The sequence below is a fragment of the Symphodus melops genome, assembly GCF_947650265.1.
Source record: "Symphodus melops genome assembly, chromosome: 13".
In the NCBI taxonomy this organism is placed as follows: Eukaryota; Metazoa; Chordata; class Actinopteri; order Labriformes; family Labridae; genus Symphodus; species Symphodus melops.
The window spans coordinates 13,190,306-13,208,411 of record NC_136703.1 but is presented as its reverse complement, the minus strand read 5'-3'; the positions used below and the strand labels follow the sequence as shown (position 1 = coordinate 13,208,411).

Sequence of the window (18,106 nt, the reverse complement as noted above, 5' to 3'; positions counted from 1 at the left end):
GACTGTCATTGCAGACTAATTTGACAGTTTTGTCAGTTATGAACCGCTCACATGAGTAAACAGAGACATCCACAGACAAACAGAGCAAACTACATGACAAGTGGACATATTCAAATATTAAAAGTTGGGATCTTTTTGTTTCCTTGTATTTTCCCCAACACATTTCAAATGCATTTGCTGATCTCAAAAGGGGTCAGGTACAAACATGAAATTATTATCATCATATGAGGAAAATATAATATATTGATGGACATTGTAGATTTTAACCAACAAAATATTAGATCATAATTTTTTTAAGCTTTATAATTATTTAACAATTTACAAAAAAAAGAAGAAGCTTAAGCTGTGTTAATGAAAACCCTAACACTATATATTTTGATACAGCACTGACTTTTGTAATTGCATTAGTGTATACTGTACTATGGCGTGAATAACCGGCCTGATCAACACACCTTTCTGTTAAATGTTGTCTCATGCTGTGGGTCGGTGGCTCTTATCCGACTGCATGTAAAACAAGCAATTTAATGAAACATTATTAATGTATGCTTTATTATTTATAATCTCCACAAACGTAGAATAAAAAAAGTAAATACAATTCAAGTCACCGAAAATAAAAGTGTATCTCAGCGTTATCGGAGACCTTGGATGGTGTTGCCAGAATCCAGCCTGATGCGCGCGCGCGCGCGTGTTTGTGTGTGTGTGTGTGTGTGTGTGTGTCCTGGCATGTGACGATGGAGGAGGAGAGTGGGTGAGATACGGGAGGGGGGGGGTCAAGCAAAGCAAAGCTAGGAGCACCAAGGAGAGAGTCGAGGAGGGATTATCTGTTACCTATGCTTATCTGCGTGTGATATGGCAGCGAGAAAAAAGCGTCCGAACAGTTTAACTTCATAGTCGAGCTGAGCGGATTGTTAGCTCGGTGTGTACTCACACAGAGGCCTGAATCAGTCTAAAGTTTGTGTTAGCTCCTGCTGCTAGCTCACTCCTGCTGGTGACTTAAAACAACTTGTCAACAGCAGATCGATCCGGGGAGAAGACCTGCTCTCGTCACTTCTAGATTTAGCTTAGAGGCAGTTTCTCGAAGAGATCCTGTGAACCCGCAGCAGCATTGAGAGAGGTAAGTAAACTGGACAGGCGAGCTAACGTTATTTAAGGGCACACACACACACAGAGACACACGGGTATGTGGGTCAGCAGCCACGCTAGAAGCTAGTTCAGTCAACATTCAAGGTTAGTTGCTAGCTAACTAGCTGCTAGCACTCTTCGACGACTGAAGCTTCCCAAATTTACGATCATTAATGTTTGATTTTAATTAAAATGAAAACCTGGGTGGCTGGTTTGTGTATGACCAAATCGTCCCCTTCATTTCTAAAGTGCTTGTATCCTGTTTCCGTCCTGTCAGTGACTTTTACATTTCAGTTTTCTAAGCAGATATTTTCCGAGAACCAGTGTGACAGGTTGTCTGCTGGACAAGTCCAAACACTTCTCATGTGGACCTGTTTTCATGCTGCCTTGCGTAATTTATCTTTTTGTACTTTTTTGTTTAAACTTTGGGCTGTCATGTGGTGTTAGTACAAGTCTAAAAAACATGAATAAACGTCTTATAAATGAACACTGGTTGTTTGTCATGGCGCAGCTACATACATGGACGGATTAATCCACTAGGGGGCCGCGGGGCAAGTATGTAACCCCCCCCCCCCCCAAAAAAAACCCCTCTCTCCCTCCACAGCCTGCACCCAGCGATCAGTGTGTACACAGTGCATGCACCCTGTCCACCTAGTACACTGTGCACTCTAGCAGGAATACTGAGGCAAACAATAATACAGATGTCTCCCAGCTCCGGGACAGACAAAGTTGACTGTTTTTGAGATAGTGGAGAACAGACTGAAATGTTGAGTTCACATTGTGACACCAAAAACTATGGCTGCGTAATGAGAGATAACTGCAAGGGTGCTGTTTTTTTTCAGCAAAATAAGGCTGTTATTAATTATTAGGGTTCTGTTTTCATTAGACCAAATCGTCTTTGTGAAATACAGTCTTCCATCACAGATTTTGCAATTCTTTTTTCAGCAGTTTTATATTTTGCTCTCGGTTGTAGCACGAAAGAGACGAGCCCTATCCATAACTTTTCTTATCTTTTCTGTTTTTAAAATGCATCCGTTTTTAATTTACATATGCCAAGATTTGTATGTATCCACATCCCTCTCAGGTGGTGCAAGTTTGTTTTCTTGCTAAACTAAGGGCACTCGGTTTTCTTCACAGTCCGGGGCCCCTGCTTGTCTTTTCTGTGTGGTGTGTAATCCAGGCATGTCGACCAAGCTTGTATCTCATGTCATAAGCCTATTACTATCAACGACATTCCCCTGCTGCTCTAACACAACCAGTAGTAATGGGTTGTCTCTAGAAAGGAAATATAAACTGTGTATAAGTAAACACACTTATTTCAGGTAAAGTGAAACCTCTAAGTGAGATGATGGTTGGAAATGAAATGATGAAATACTTATTTGAAGTACACATTTTTTTGTTCAAATCTGCATATTAAGTATTTGTATTCTTCTTCAATAGTGGAGCTATGAAGGCAACGTGACAGGAGGGGAGCCGCTGAGTCTGCTTCAACAGCAGCTATGGAAGGGTTTCTGCAAACTGAAACTGAGCAGCACAAAAGGGTGAACGGTTGCTCTGAACCCAAATCCCCCCAGGACACAGCCGATGTCAGGTGGACGCCACCGGAGGGAGAGTCTGGAGGTTCTGACAGCTGTGGGGGGACAAGCGTGTCGGAGCTCACAGACCTGCAAGAGCTGAAGGGCAGGGTAAGTGAGGATGAGGAGGACAAGGACGAGACAGAAGTAGTCCCTGCCTCTAAAGGCCTCAAAGGGGACCAGAAGAAAAAAGAGAAAGAAAGTCTGGCCCAGGAGGAGAACAATCACAGCAAGCAGAACAGCAGTGCAGCATCCAGCTACACAGGTATTGTTCTTCCTTTGTTTCACTTCCTGAGAAAGGGATCGCAGCAGATTTGTTTTGAAATGCATGTTGTTTTGTGTTATGCAGACCTGTCGCACACCTCGTCACCCTCGTTGTCAGAACAGCTTCGTCTTGGGAAAGAAGACAGCACCGGGTCTGGGATCAGTGTGGAGTGCAAGGTCTGTGGAGACAAAGCGTCTGGTTTCCACTATGGCGTGCATGCCTGTGAGGGCTGTAAGGTAACGCAGTGTTTAAATTATGTGGAAAAGCCCATTTGGGTTACAAAGTTCAATATCAGCACATCCGTTCTGTCAGAGTTGCTGAACAGGTTGTGCTGTTTGTTCTCCTTCAGGGCTTTTTCCGGCGGACCGTGCGGATGAAACTCGAGTATGATCGCTGCGAGCGGTCTTGCAAGATTCAAAAAAAGAATCGAAACAAGTGCCAATATTGTCGCTTCCAGAAGTGCCTGTCTTTGGGAATGTCCCACGATGGTGAGAGGGATACTGTTAGTTTAATAACGTATATTAATTACATTAAGTACAATCCTGGTTAATGTCCTTTAAAAATGTTCTTGAAATGATGAATTGAATGATAAAGTCTGAATTATTTAGCTGGATATAAATAGTGCTATACGTACAGTTAAACTGCTTGTTGGTACACCCTGTTAGGAGGTAAGACAACACATTAACAACAACTTTTTTTTAGTTTCCGGCACTTTTAAAACATGCAATTTCTCTTGAATTGTTGAGGTGATTTCAAATATAGATCCATTGTATTTCTGATCTTCTGAAGTTGGTATTTTACTTGTTGGGAACATGACATTGTACATCTTTTCGTCACAATCAGAATCCAATTACGGTACTAACAAACATATTTAACCCCCCCCCCCTTTGCAATGCCTACTTAAAATCCGCCCATCTTGTGTGTGTGTGTTAATTGTGTCTGTGTGTGTTTTCTTTTAGCGATCCGATACGGACGTATGCCTGAGGCGGAGAGGAAGAAGCTGGTTGCAGGTCTGCTTGCAGAGGAACTGAACGTTGGTAAACCAGGTGGCTCTGACTTGAAGACCTTGGCCAAACAAGTCAACACAGCCTACTTGAAGAACCTCATCATGACCAAGAAGAGAGCCCGCAGTATCCTGACCGGCAAAACCAGCAGCACCTCGGTTAGTCAGTGTAACTCATTCTGGCTTAAAGCTCCATCTGAAACAAACAAGAGAATCACTTTTGTGCTTATCCATAACTTACCTTTCCAGAATGTCACTCAGTGCAAATAATATGTGCAATTTAAAGTAATGAAGGTTAATTATGACAAATCAATTCTCTCCCTCCTCCTTCAGCCGTTTGTGATCTACGATGTGGACACACTCTGGAAGGCAGAAAGTGGTTTGGTTTGGAGCCAGTTAGTCCCAGGTGCGCCTCTGACCAAGGAGATCGGCGTTCACGTGTTCTACCGCTGCCAATGCACTACAGTGGAGACTGTGCGAGAACTCACAGAGTTTGCCAAGTGCATTCCAGGGTTCGTGGACCTCTTCCTGAATGACCAGGTGAGTTTCCGTCTACTCCATGTGCCACACAATTAGATTTGTGTTTGTGTGTGGCTAAGGGACGAATGTACCCGTGTTCTTTCTGCAGGTGACTCTGCTGAAGTATGGTGTGCATGAAGCTATTTTCGCCATGCTTCCTTCGCTCATGAACAAAGATGGGTTGCTCGTGGCCAACGGTAAGGGCTTCGTGACCAGGGAGTTCCTGCGCAGCCTAAGAAAGCCTTTCAGTGAGATTATGGAGCCCAAGTTTGAGTTTGCTGTAAAGTTTAATGCCCTGGAGCTGGATGACAGCGACCTGGCCCTGTTTGTGGCTGCCATCATTCTCTGTGGAGGTGAGACTGACATGGTTTCTATGAAAGTATGAAGAATGCCACATGAACTTGTATTTATGCTCAGGAGTATCCACGCCTTAAAGAGTCCAGGATCCGAGCTGTTAATGCTGGCTCATGGTTACATTAACTGGGAAAATATATGATTAAAGAATTAAGTGAAGGAAATAGAAATTCAACAAGAAGAATAATCATTTGGGTTCCTACACACTGCTTTGGGCCCAATAAAAAAATCTATTCCCAGAAAATATTTTCTCAACTGGTTTGTGTCATTCTTTTGTTCTTAAGCTTTGATTCTTGTAAAACAGGTTATAAATTGAATTCTAGTTGGCATTAAAAGGACTTTGAACATCTTGGATTAAACTTTTTGTATCCTGCAGACAACCTTGTATTTTTGCTTTGAGTATAATGATATTCATCGGAGGATGTCCCTTCTTGTTCTGCCAGATCGTCCGGGGCTAATAAACGTGAAGCAGGTGGAGCAGAGTCAGGACAGCATTCTCCAGGCCCTAGACCTCCACCTACAAGCAAACCACTCTGACTCAGTCTACCTCTTCCCCAAGCTGCTGCAGAAGATGGCCGACCTCCGCCAGCTGGTTACAGAGAACATTCACCTAGTCCAAAAGATCAAAAAGACCGAGTCTGAGACCTCGCTCCACCCTCTACTACAGGAGATCTACAAAGACATGTATTAGTATTCAGCACAGACTGCTTTTAGCAATACTGTTACAAACTGAACTGACATTTATAATAGTACACTTCATTCAGTTCAAGCACTGTTCCACGTACGGGCAAGTCCAGATGAGGCAAAGTCAAGTGGTAGGGCGAAAACAATCAACCAAGTCTTCTCAATGTCACCATAACCCTCAGCACAGCAGTGTGTGTTTGTGTGTGTGTGTGTGTGTGTGTGTGCGTGCGCGTGCGTGCGTGCGTGTGTGTGCGTGCGTGCGTGTGTTGGTGTGTGTGTAAGAGATGAGCATCTGGAATCATTTGCTGCATGTCCTAGTTTCCCACAACATTCACCTAACAGAGAGACTGGTATGTTTTCTCACCGAGACTGCTCCTATTACATCCTAATAGCAAAGTTGACCCCAGAGCAGTATCGAGAGAGCTTCTCCTCACTCACCTCAGCTCTGTGTTTCTAGTGAAGGGAAAGCATTTCATATTCTGACACCAACGGCATATTTGATGAAGAGGTAAGTTTTCAGCTCGCTGTGTTCAAGAGTTTCTTAAAATGCCTTTTGGTAGAGTGATTGTTCTCAGACTTTTGGTAAAGCTGAAGATGCACACATTTGCTTTTTGTTTACATCATTATCATGATTATCAATGACTGCTACTTTGCCTTCTGGTTTCGAGAACACAAACTGGGCTGGCTCCAGCAGTGCAGAGCCCTCTCAAAGCAGCTCTCTGTGCAATACCCTTTTTCCATTTGTCAATAAATGTGGAGATCAAAGTTGCATAGGTTTTGTCTTAAAGCCATATACCCAAGTGGTAACTTAATATGGACTATGCTGCACAGATTTTGTTTCTGAAGATGACACTATAAACGCACGACCCATTCAAGTACAAGGGACCGTATGTTTTCTTTCTTTATGTTAACAAAGAAATTATCAAACTTGCCATTTAAACTTTTTCTTAGTTTATTTTGTAATGATATGACTTATTTGTAATTGTTGATCATTCTTGCAAGGACAAAACATGAATTATCTTGTTTTATGTTATAAGCATTTTTGTTTCTTTTGTATTACATGCCTGACTATTTAGTTTAGGTTTTACCAAATATATCATCAAGCATACCAACAAACTTTTCCTTTTTGAGGAATTTTGGTTTCATGCCTTAGCAGGATTAATGTAAAACCAGCACACTGTACCATAATGTAAGTATTGGAAAAATTGATAAGAAAATGACCATCCAATATCCAATTTAAATCTTCTCTGTATTCACCCATGATACAATCAATCCTTAATTTTCTGGTAGACATGACATGTAACAGCCTTACTTTTACTGTCACCAGGATTCATGTTTTCCACTTTTTCCTCCCTCTGTAACACTGCTTTTTTCACTGTACTTTTTCTGAATGGACTTCAGTGTGTCTCCTCTTGTGCTCTTACTCTGTCCTGATCCCTATCTACCTCTAATGTATGATCTCTGACATTATTCCACTGTCTCATCTAATCTCTGACTTTTTTTTTCTGGGTTGGGGGGTGGGGGGGGCTTCATGCCTGCTATTGGTGCAAATTTGATATTATTGACTGATGTGCAGAGTGCCAAGGTAGTGAAGTGTGTGGATGGATAAAAGGAGAAAGTACACCAAAAAACAGTTGTCGATGTAAGCTACCTCTATGCCTGTGTTACTGATGGACTGACATATTCTTTATTCACAAAGAAACATGTGAAGACTTTAATTAAGTTCGTCCTAATAGTCACTTGTAACCAATATGCAAATCTAGGTAGTCACATCTCACTTAAAGACTTTGTTAGAAACATAAAACAAATTGATTGATTGAACTGATTTTTCTCATTTTTTCAAATCACAGATTATATCACAGACTTTGGTTCATCCCTTATTGTGATCACGATAAAGAATCAAACGGAGGAGTAGAGGCCTCTGTAGATGGAATGGTTCTGGGGTTCGGGGTATCGTTACGTAGAGAACGAACGTCAACGTCTCGTTGCTATTGGCTCGTTTCTATGTTAATTGGTGGAAGTGTCCGGCTGGAAACTATTTAGCTAGGTAGAGGAATGGAGGGGGTTTGGCGGCATATTCAAAACACACGGAGGATGGAATCAGCCCGTAATAGAGGTATCTGTAGGTAAGCAGCATTTTGTTTCACATTAAGTGGACAGCTCGATGGGAATTAACGTGAATATACCTGCTTTTGAAACTCGTCATCGGATCAACTGTTGCTGTGTTCGTTTGAATGCGGACGTTGCAGCTGAACTTGCATTGTTAAAGATATTAAAAAGTCAGCGTTTTTATTGACTAATGGACTTTTAGTTATAGGCTGATTGTGACGAAAAATTAAACCGGTACTGTAGAGAGCAGCATGAAGTGTGCTGTTAAGGTAAAGTCATTAAATGTAGTTAACACCTCTTCTCAGAGTTAGCGAAGTGTTGCTTTTTAAATTGAACTCGGAGCCCAACCGTCGTTTGCAGCGTTGAGGATGTGAAGTTCAATAACCTGAGAGACAGTTGTTCCTGATCTAAACTACTTTAACATGAAGAGCACTCGATGTCTCCCTCGATGCATGCCGTGTTCACAATCGTACAAATATCGGCTCGTTTCGTTTTTGTCACTTTAAGATGCATCGAAATACCTGCACACCTGCCGTAATGATAGTTTTACCTCCTTTCTCCTTAAAGGTCTTCTTCCTCAACCAGTTGTCTCTATCCAGTGTTGTTGAGTTCACACCGTTTTGACTAGTTTTGATCCGCCTTGCTTCGGGATTTAGGAAAGACTCGGTTGTCGAAGAAATGCCAAAACCACGAGTAATGGGTATTTTTCAACGACCCTGGAGACTTTCACAAAACCAAGCAAGGCTCGGGTAAAAACGATTTGTAAACTTTGCGAAAGGTCTTACAAACGGATTTTTCTTTTTTACCTGAGCCTCGGGGGCTCAATTAACTTTACATTTTAACTTGGAAAAATAAATAAAATAATAAATAAAATATCATACAGCGTGTTTCCTTCAGGGAACCTTCCAGAGGGATGAATAAAGTTTGTATCTGTTTGCTTCGGAAGCTTTGTGGTAGAAATGGACTCTCCTCTCTTTCCATTGCAGGCGTTACATCAATGGCTGTTGCAGATATGGTTCAAGGTGTAATTATCGACATGAATGGCCAGTCCTACCAACGTCCCAAATATGTAGGTACTTTCAGAAAGGTGGCTGCTGGTATGGTGAAAACTGCAGGTGAACTATAAACCCCCCTCCCCCCCCAGTTGTATGTACAGTATTTAAGACGACGTTCATACAAAGTCACTTTGCTCATTCCATATCTCTCACTACAAGGTACATCCACATTTATCAACCTGAAGTCGCTGGTAGAAGAAGTTCAGTGCCTGCCTTCTCCTCCTCCGGTGTTGTTTATGCTCCCCCTGACAGAAGAGGCTCAGAGCCAGCTCTTTTTCAGGCTCAGGTGATGTCCAGGCAGGAACACAACCGATCAGAGTCGGTGGTTAATGTCTCAAATCCTCTACACAATACCGGGCCTCTGGCAATGGGTATTGCTGAGGAACAGACGCAAGGTACTGGATGTTATTAAGGTCTAGACTGACTTTTCTAAGCAGGTCTACCTACCTAACGCTGCTTTTTCTGTGCAGATACTGACTCTCATCTTGCTGCTTCTGCAGAGTCGTCTCAGGGCTTAAACATTGCTCAATCGAGTTCCCACAACAGATGTAATGAGCAGGTACGCTTGGTCCCTACAGGAATGGTTATCAACAAATTTAACCCAGCAGGCTTAAACTGTCCTGGTTGCTGTGTCCAGGAGGCTTCTTCAAATGAGACAACAGAGGGTGATAGAGGTGGAGGTGCGGCGGCTGCTGCTGCTGCTACTGCTACTGTGTTGCCCCCCAGAAACAACGAGTCAGTGGGGGAATTGGAGGCCTACCGTCAAAGTAAAGATGTGACCTGTGGCATCTGCATGGAAATGGTGTATGAAAAGCAAGATCCAAGGAGCCATATGTTTGGAATCTTGCCCAACTGCAATCACTCCTACTGTTTACAATGCATCATGACCTGGAGGAAAACTAAAGACCTTGGGCCAGATACAGTGAAGTAGGTGCCATTTTGTAAATGAATCATCCAGCCCACATAAAAATGATGATTTCACATAACTTTGATTTTGATTTTTATCAGGGCCTGCCCACAGTGCAGAGTGAGGTCTGCCTTTTATGTGCCGAACAAATACTGGGTCGAGGGACAGGCAAAGGAAAGCTTAGTTGCATCCTTCAAAGAGAAATTCAGGTAGGATGTTGGACTCGGTTTTGTTATCACCATTAATGACAATAGACGGGCTAAAAAAAATCAAGTTGTGCTTGATTTTAGAGTTTGTTGGAACTAATCAGACGCTGAATATTGTTTTCCTCCTTTGGAAACTGGATCTAAAATACTGAATCTTAAAAAGGTTTTTGAATAAATGCAACGTGTCTCTGATTTCTTCAGTAAGAGAAGCTGCAATTTCTATTTACAATACGGCTGCTGCCCCTTCAAAACGGAATGCCTTTATCGGCATGACAAACATTCCCGTCGCAGGTCGTTCCAGGTAACTATAATCCAATGTCTGCCATATAACATCTAGATGCACAAAATGATGTGTGCTGGTTTTGCTTTCCCCTTCCTTTTTGTCTCCCCTCAACAGTATGCCATAGAAGATGACGATGAATACGATGGTGTAGATCTGCTTAATCTGTTCCTAGCCATGACTCTGCTTGGTGAAGATGATGATGATGACGATGACGATTTCCCTGTTCACCTAGTTGCGGAGTATGGTTTCTGACCTTTTTTTTTGCCTGAAAACATTGCACAGGGTTTGAAATATAAAACTGGCCCCAGAAGAACACGTGTGTTTTGACTCCTCTCTCCATCAGAACTGAATAAAAACGCATGCCGCGACCAATATCCGGGATATCAACCATGCACCTTGGAGGGCCAAGCCCGTCCAGCTTTTAAATGACAGTTAGACTACAGCAGGTCATTTTAATGACCAGTCCTCCTTCAGCCAGAGAGGAACTAAACTTCAAAATCACCTGCTACAGTGTAGTTTGGCGACTTGGCTTTCCAAAGCGCATGGTGTGTTGCCCCTGATCTAGGGAAAAAAAAATAAAAAATTTGTCTGACGGATGTTTAAATCCATATGAACTTGTTGCTCTGATGCCTTCTGGTTTAAATCCTTCTACCAATGCCAGAGTGGTATAAAGTTGTCAAATGTTAATTTCCCAGATGCTTTTCCACAGAGTGCTCACTTGATGTTTCTGTCCAAGCAATTTGCACCATTTTGATATTTTAAAGTGTTATGTGGATGGTAGTTTTAATTGTCTGTAGATAACATGTACTGTATCCCTTCCTACTGAAGTCCACTTCTGATGTTACCTGCCTCAATTGATGATCCTTCTTTTCAAGATTCAGCAAGACCAGAAAATATAGATTTTATTTCTTTTTTAAACAAGTTGTACTTGTACACAGAAAATAAAACATTGCTTCACATTTTGTCTCACTGTGTCTTGTTCTTACTGATATTATTTTGCAGTTGAAGTCGGTTACAATTCATTGTTTTGTTTTTTTTAATTTTAAGCACTAGGTGGAGGTGTGGAGCAAGTTTTTAAAGTGATTACTCGCGAAGAAGAGCCGTAAAAAGACTGGCGGGTTGGTTCAGATCATACGTCTGTGTTGGCTGTCGGTGTCGGTAGTAGCAGACTGCTGGTTACACTCTTTGGTAAAAGTCAAAGATGAGGTATGGACCCTGCTGTGCTTCTCGGTAGATTTGACGGTCAGTCAAAGCTTCTGGTCCGGGCTCTTCTTTCTGGAGCCTCCGGTGCAGGTAGAGCTCTGGACGTCTTCCACAGGCAGCAGCGGGCCAGTAATGTGTCAGTTTCAGCCTTCATGGATGTTCTGTGTCAGGAAGACATAAACTGTCAAGCTGAAGAAGTCCTGCCTCTATCGGTGTAAGTTTAACCCCGCATTAGATAAAAACGGAGCATTCTAACTTGACTTTCATCTCATGTTAACGAGCAGTGTGTTGCGTTGCTACAGAAACCATTTATATGAATTTAAACATGAATTAGGACTATTCGTAACAACTGCAGCCGACGTTTTATTGTATTAATGCCTGTAGTCTAACTGAAGAACAATGATGTTAGTTACATTTACAGCGCTGCTTGAATACAACTATTTGTTTGGTAAAATTATTGCTGTTGAACTTTAAATACACAATTGACAGTTTCAGTTAAAAAAAATACCTTATGCTCATGTCTTTATCATGTTGGGCTGTAAGAGTAAATAAGCAGCCCTTTTATAAAATTAAAAACTATCTTTCTACCATAGACTGTAAAAAAAAAAGAAGGGAATTATTTACAGTCTCTGCTTTCTGCTCTTACTTTTGAGGCGTTATAGAGTTGATGGACTTCTAAACAAAGAGACATCCTCAGTCAAGCTTGAAGCTGCTCTATGTTCACCTGAGACCCAGACTGTCTGCTGATCTCTGGAGACTTATTCAATAGTTTAAAAGTTAGTATCTGCTTTTCTGAATCATATATTAAATAAGACAGAAACACTGATAGCAGAAAGGGCTAGTATCAGTATAAATATCATTTTAGGCATTGGTGTAGTATTCCTTGTATTGAAGGGGGACTGTTATAGTTCGACAGTGGATTTTAACCCAGGTTTCTCAAATAATAATTTGCAGTCTTTCTTTCGTTAACTTTTTCCAGACAACCCCTGGTGTGCCTGTTTCCAAGACTTTTCAAACGAAACCTGCTCTCATTCATCCTTCTGCTTCAGCCAGCTCTTCCTCAAACCAAGGTTCTACCTTTGCTGAAATGCATCAGTCAGGACCCTAATGTGAGCCCCTGGATCACTGTTCTGGTTAGACAGCTGAAGAGAAACATGGGAGTTCATAAAGGGATACCTCTGTACACTCCGAACTGCAGCCAAAGACTAAAGGAGCTGTCGCAGGGTTTTGTACGTTGTGGTGAGACTGGAGGATGGGGGAAATGCTTTAGCTGTCAAACAGAGGAGTCTGAATCACAGAGGGCATCTGCTTTGTCAGAGCCAGGCACTCAAAGAAAAAGGAGGGGCAGCTTTGCAACTCTGGACTCAGATGGTGAGGAAACAGGACAGAAGAGTAAACGTATGAAGATGGACGTCTGTGTTAGTGAGTGTCTCCAAACTGAAGAACGAAGCGTAAAAGAAGAATCATCAGGAAGTTTAGAAAGTGATGCTCAAGGAGAAAGCGCTGAAGAACCGCAGGCAGCACCACACCATCCATGTGATGCACTGCCAGAACATATAAAGGTAGAGTCCCTTAAAGGCAGGGCAGTCTTAATGTAGCCCTTCATTTTTATACTATTTCTATTTCTATGGAAAAGCAGAATTAAGTGTAGTAATATATTTACTTTTGTTGCACACATAGTTTAAGTAACATAACTTAACTGTCTATTTTTCTGTTTATTTAGGTCCCTGTTCTTCAAATAAAAGAATTACTGGAAAGTCACACAGAGGTAAAATGAGTTCATATGTGAACAAAGTGACTCCATAGTAAGCGCTGTCTTACTGTTTTTATTACTCTTACTGTTTGCAGTGGGACCAGAGCTCCATGAACATGTTCAAAGTGCTGAACGAGTGTGACCCTGGCCAGGTGTGTCCAAATTATTCACTGTCACTTGTTATGTCTTATTAAAGTTTGACTTTAAATTGTTTAAGTTGCTTATAGCATTTGAATTGTTTAGGTGGAGTTGTTATGTAGCATGCTGAACCTTCCTGACTTACCGGAGCAGACTCTTCCCAAACTGTGCAGCAGTATTTTGGCTCCGTCTCTTGACATCAGCTACAGCACGGCAGCGACACTCATCAGGAGCCTCCTGTTGGAGAAGGTATATCGCTGAACATGCAGAGTATTACATGGTATGTGTCCATGTTTGATACTTAAAGAGGACAATCTTTCTCGCCGTGCAGGTTCTGTCCCTGTCAGAGCCGGCCTCCAGATGTCTTGTCACTGCAGCAACACAACTATGCAGCCACTGTCCCAGACCAATGTGTCACGCTCTAATAGGACCAGCTCTACAGGATAAGAACATAGGTGAAAGGAAGGTTTCAATCATTTGTACCTGACACCTACAATCAAAGCCTGGTCATAGTTGGTTATTGTCCGGCAGCTCTGGAGCTGGCCTGGATGGAGTGTGCTAGTTCAAATACACATACAAAGAACACATATTCTGAAGGGCTGATCCATGACCAACTCTAGCCCTAGTGTCAGTTGATCCTCTCTTCTCTTATCTTCAGGGAATCCACAGACGGAGCTGCTAAACAGACTGATAGAAGGATGCCTGGATTCCCATTACAGACAGCTTGTTTTTCAGTAAGATAACATATTTTGATTCTGCATTCACGTGTTACTGCCTTTAAAAGTCAAAGAAGAAGACTTTTTTTTACTTTTTCTCCTTCCAGAATGACTCTCAAAATATCATGGAATGAGGCAGTGCTCTCCATTATCCACAGCTTGTTAGACTCCAAGGTATTCCCTGTGTGTATTCATTGGAGGTGTACTGAAGGACCACTTCGTCATTGTTAAAAATGAGCTTTTCTTCTTTCAGCCTGACTTGAGTGAAGAATTATTTGCAGACTTCACAGAACAGCTCACCAGCCAGGGTCCTCAGTTCACAAAGTCTGTGAAGTTTGCAAAAATGATGCTGACAGTCCTCACCAAACATAGCATTCATGTGAGTTTGGGCTTTTCTATTCACGATGAATTATTGTTGTGGAGTAAATAAAATGTGTAATCTTATGGCACTCTTTTTTTCCAGGTAACTGCTTCACACAAACAAACCTTGTACGGATGCCTGATGTTAAATGAGACCTTCCTGAAAAAGCCTCTCATAGCTGCACTTAAAAAAATCACTGACTCATGAAAACGTTCTCATTCTCGACTTTGGTTTGCACGAGTCTTCTTAAAAGTTTAAACTTTTTCTGCTGTCATCTTCATGGCCTGTTTGTGTTTGTGCTCTAATTGTTGAATAAAACATTTTCAAAATAAAATACATACAGTGATAGAATATAATGTAACACATTTAACAAAGTACAGTAATCATATAATTTGGTGTTCTTTACTTGTGTATTACCAGCATTCATTTTTTTACCTAATTACCTTACAGAAGTAAATATTTCAACTTTAAATCCACAAGTATTATTAGACAGGTATACTGACCAGTACAGCAGGTTAAATATACAGTTGCTGCATGTTAAAGAGCATACAGTCTTCAGCTGTAAACAAGAATCTGAATTATCAAATAACTTACATGAACTTGTTTTAGACGAAACACAATTCACTGCTATTCTTTAAGATTTGACATGCAGGGCTACAATTTAAAGTGGGAATTATTACATATCAATATGGCTTGTTTGCTAAATAATGATTACTGCTTGGCCTTTTTATGTATGGCTTGCAAATCTTGCAAGTACAGAGCTCCTTTTTGAGAATGTTATTCCAGAGGTAATGGTAGGATATGAAAAAACAAAACATGTTCTTAGTTGTAGTTGTAAATGTATGTAAAAAAGTTATAGCCATCAGTCCTATATAATATAGAGAGAATTAGTATGTTTTCAATGTCATGATATAGAAGAGAAAATAGCAAAAGAAACACTACTTCACGTTATTATTTAGAATTGTTAGACGAATCTCCTTATTCATTAAAACATAATCCATTGTATTGCTGTTTTCCTTGTTTGACTGAAATACCATTTGTTGTTGTAGTACTTTAATAAGGTAGAGCGGAAACTACAGTCTTCTGAAGTCGCTTTTTGTTTGCGTATAGTGACGTCAGCCCAGCAGCTTTTATTGTACGTAACTTCCTTCCGAACTTCCTTTTCCAACGTAGCGAGGAGAGAGGCGACAGCCGCGAAGATGAGGTGAGGCTCAGTTTTAGTAACAAATGTCAAATAATAACACTGCAATGATGTTTTCTAAGGCGTTTAACTCCTCATGAGTTAAAATGTTGCAATGCTGTGCTGCATTTGTGTTTTTGGCACAATTTTATTACAATTTGGTGAAGCTTACGTGATGCAAGTCAACATGGCGTCTGCCGGTGTAGGATCCCGTGCTTTGGTTTCATGAAAAATCCGTCGGCATCCACAGATCTAAGACGTATATTATAATAAGATCTAGCATCCGATGTAACAATTAACACATTCAGACGATATTATCGTTCTTATTTTTGATTTGTGTGATGTCTTTTATAATGTAACGATTGTATGATATTGATCGCTGCTTATTGAGGTTTTTCTACGTCTGATACTCGCTTGACTTTAACTTTACTTATTGAATTACAGTAAGGTCTCCAGGGATACGTTATATGAAGCCGTGAAGGAGGTCCTCGGGGGCTCTCTGGCCAAGCCAAGGAAGTAAGTTGTTCTCGACAAAGGTGTCTAAAATGCGACTGCATGGTAGGAATGGCATATTACAACTTTGTGTTCTTCTGTAGGTTCACGGAGTCGGTGGAGCTGCAGATCAGCTTGAAAAACTATGATCCCCAGAAGGACAAGCGTTTCTCCGGCACTGTCAGGTTCGACCTTTTACTGTTTCACCCAACCTTTTCCCTGTGTGCTTCCAGCCCTGTCTGAGTATTCAACCAGCCAGTTGATCGGCTGTTAGTTGTGGATGTCTGTAAAGTAAACAAAGAAACATCCAGACAGGCCAGGAGCAGACATGGAGAAGTACTTTGGGTAGTCTGACTGAGCTGACCCGGCCTTGGCTGGTGGAGGTGAAGCAGACGGACCCCTACCCTGGGTCTTAAAACATGAGGGGAGGCATTGCAGGCTGAGCTTGTCAGTTCATGCCTTCTTGCCGACCAATTTACATTACCTTACCAAAGAGGTCAGCTGGACACGGCTACTGTGGTGGTATGGGTAAGAATTTTTCTATTAAAGCGTTAAATCGAGGTATAATGTTGGTGCAGAGTGAGTTTTAATGTTGTGAATAATCTGTTAATAATTAATTGAAGTTGACCATGTAGCCGACCAATGCAGTAAAAAGCACCCTTCTGCCTGCTTTGATTTTTATCATGATGCAGATTATGCCACTGGGTTGACCATGTTTGCTCTTGACCATACTCTTCCTTGCCTAAAGATGCCTCAGGGTTTGATTAACTATTAGGAGCAGTGTATCTGACCACGTGTGTTAATATGCAGGCTGAAGACTCTGCCCAGACCCAAGTTCTCAGTGTGCGTCCTGGGAGACCAGCAGCATTGTGACGAGGCCAAAGCAGCTGAGCTGCCACACATGGACATTGAGGCACTCAAGAAGCTCAACAAGAACAAGAAGATGGTCAAGAAGCTCGGTATGAAGAGTGCATCACTACCCACACAGTTTCTAATCTGTGACCGTTGAATTCAGACGGGCGTCTTAAATGTTTGTTGTTCTTCTTTTAGCCAAGAAGTACGATGCCTTCCTGGCCTCTGAGTCGTTGATCAAGCAGATCCCTCGTATCCTGGGACCTGGGCTGAACAAGGCCGGCAAATTCCCCTCCCTGCTCACCCACAATGAGAACATGAATACCAAGGTGGATGAAGTCAAATCCACCATCAAATTCCAGATGAAGAAGGTATTCCTAACCACTTATCCTGTTTGTTCTTCGGTTATTCATTAAAGATTATCTGTTCTAATTGGAGGTTACACTTGGAATCACTGATGTTGTTTGGGTTACTGAACATAATTTTTTGTGTAATAGGTGCTGTGTCTGGCTGTCGCAGTAGGACATGTTAAGATGACAGAGGATGAGCTTGTGTACAACATCCACCTGGCTGTCAACTTCCTGGTATCCCTGCTGAAGAAGAACTGGCAGAACGTGCGTGCTCTCTACGTCAAGAGCACCATGGGCAAACCCCAGCGCCTCTATTAAATGTCATCTTTTCTATTAAAACGTGGAGATGCTCCAAATTCTACTGTTTTTAAGAGTCGTAATTTCTGTTTTCAAAACATTGAATACTTAAATAGCCATGGATGATTTAATTATTTATGTCCAGTTTTTTAAAAGAAACATTTAGATGTGATGTGTGGCCAAAATAACACGGGTCAAGGTTATACTTGCAAAACTTCCTGGACTTGACATTTTTTTTTAGGTTTAAAAATACATATAAGTATGAATATGACAGAATAATTGTAATATAAGTATGAAATAATTGTCCAACATTTACTTGTGTTTTTGACAGACCTATGTAAATGTGGACCATTTTCTTAAAAGACAAGTACTCTTAGGAATGACCTTTGCTGTCAATACATGTGAAGCCTTTTAATTAATATGTTATGTTTTCAAAAAGGAGACACGAGGGTTATGAAAGCACAGCAGTCATTTTAAGTCAAAGTTTCGTGTTGATGTGCTGTTCTAAGGACATGACATTTATTTAGCTTTTATAATGCTATCGAGTTCAGTGATAATGGGATTGAATGGTCTTCAATTATGCCAACAAAGCTTATTTTGGGCTCAAAAGGGTATTCAGGAAATCTTAATGACTTTGCTTTATCTGGTGGTAGTAGGCAGATGAATCCAGGGAACTTATTGAC

The 18,106-nt window shown here is 41.4% G+C and overlaps 4 protein-coding genes across 5 annotated transcripts; all 4 read left to right on the top strand.

Annotated features, from left to right (window-relative positions):
- Positions 1 to 758: 758 nt before the first annotated feature.
- Positions 759 to 6,290, top strand: ppardb (peroxisome proliferator-activated receptor delta b). Its single transcript, XM_079359928.1, has 8 exons — positions 759 to 1,114; positions 2,563 to 2,961; positions 3,046 to 3,197; positions 3,311 to 3,449; positions 3,921 to 4,123; positions 4,298 to 4,504; positions 4,593 to 4,836; positions 5,281 to 6,290. Exons 2-8 carry the CDS (start codon positions 2,622 to 2,624, stop codon positions 5,526 to 5,528), a joined length of 1,533 nt encoding a protein of 510 aa, XP_079216054.1. The 5' UTR covers positions 759 to 1,114; positions 2,563 to 2,621; the 3' UTR covers positions 5,529 to 6,290.
- Positions 6,291 to 7,501: 1,211 nt separating this feature from the next.
- On the top strand, positions 7,502 to 11,040 carry mkrn4 (makorin, ring finger protein, 4). Of its 2 annotated transcripts, none has more exons than XM_079359934.1 (8): positions 7,502 to 7,647; positions 8,617 to 8,745; positions 8,845 to 9,080; positions 9,186 to 9,244; positions 9,323 to 9,612; positions 9,694 to 9,801; positions 10,000 to 10,099; positions 10,196 to 11,040. In XM_079359934.1, the coding sequence occupies exons 1-8, from the start codon at positions 7,577 to 7,579 to the stop codon at positions 10,331 to 10,333; spliced, it is 1,131 nt and encodes a 376-aa protein (XP_079216060.1). In that variant the 5' UTR covers positions 7,502 to 7,576; the 3' UTR covers positions 10,334 to 11,040. The 2 variants fall into 2 exon arrangements, with proteins under 2 accessions (XP_079216060.1, XP_079216059.1); XM_079359933.1 differs by having other exon boundaries at positions 9,156 to 9,244.
- Positions 11,041 to 11,217: 177 nt separating this feature from the next.
- On the top strand, positions 11,218 to 14,586 carry fance (FA complementation group E). The gene is made up of 10 exons (XM_079359927.1): positions 11,218 to 11,498; positions 12,264 to 12,846; positions 13,008 to 13,052; positions 13,133 to 13,189; positions 13,281 to 13,424; positions 13,507 to 13,630; positions 13,834 to 13,909; positions 13,999 to 14,065; positions 14,145 to 14,270; positions 14,355 to 14,586. Exons 1-10 carry the CDS (start codon positions 11,290 to 11,292, stop codon positions 14,457 to 14,459), a joined length of 1,536 nt encoding a protein of 511 aa, XP_079216053.1. The 5' UTR covers positions 11,218 to 11,289; the 3' UTR covers positions 14,460 to 14,586.
- Positions 14,587 to 15,348: 762 nt separating this feature from the next.
- On the top strand, positions 15,349 to 17,482 carry rpl10a (ribosomal protein L10a). Its single transcript, XM_079359947.1, has 6 exons — positions 15,349 to 15,456; positions 15,877 to 15,948; positions 16,029 to 16,109; positions 16,735 to 16,883; positions 16,975 to 17,147; positions 17,274 to 17,482. The coding sequence occupies exons 1-6, from the start codon at positions 15,452 to 15,454 to the stop codon at positions 17,442 to 17,444; spliced, it is 651 nt and encodes a 216-aa protein (XP_079216073.1). The 5' UTR covers positions 15,349 to 15,451; the 3' UTR covers positions 17,445 to 17,482.
- The last annotated feature ends 624 nt before the right edge of the window (positions 17,483 to 18,106 follow it).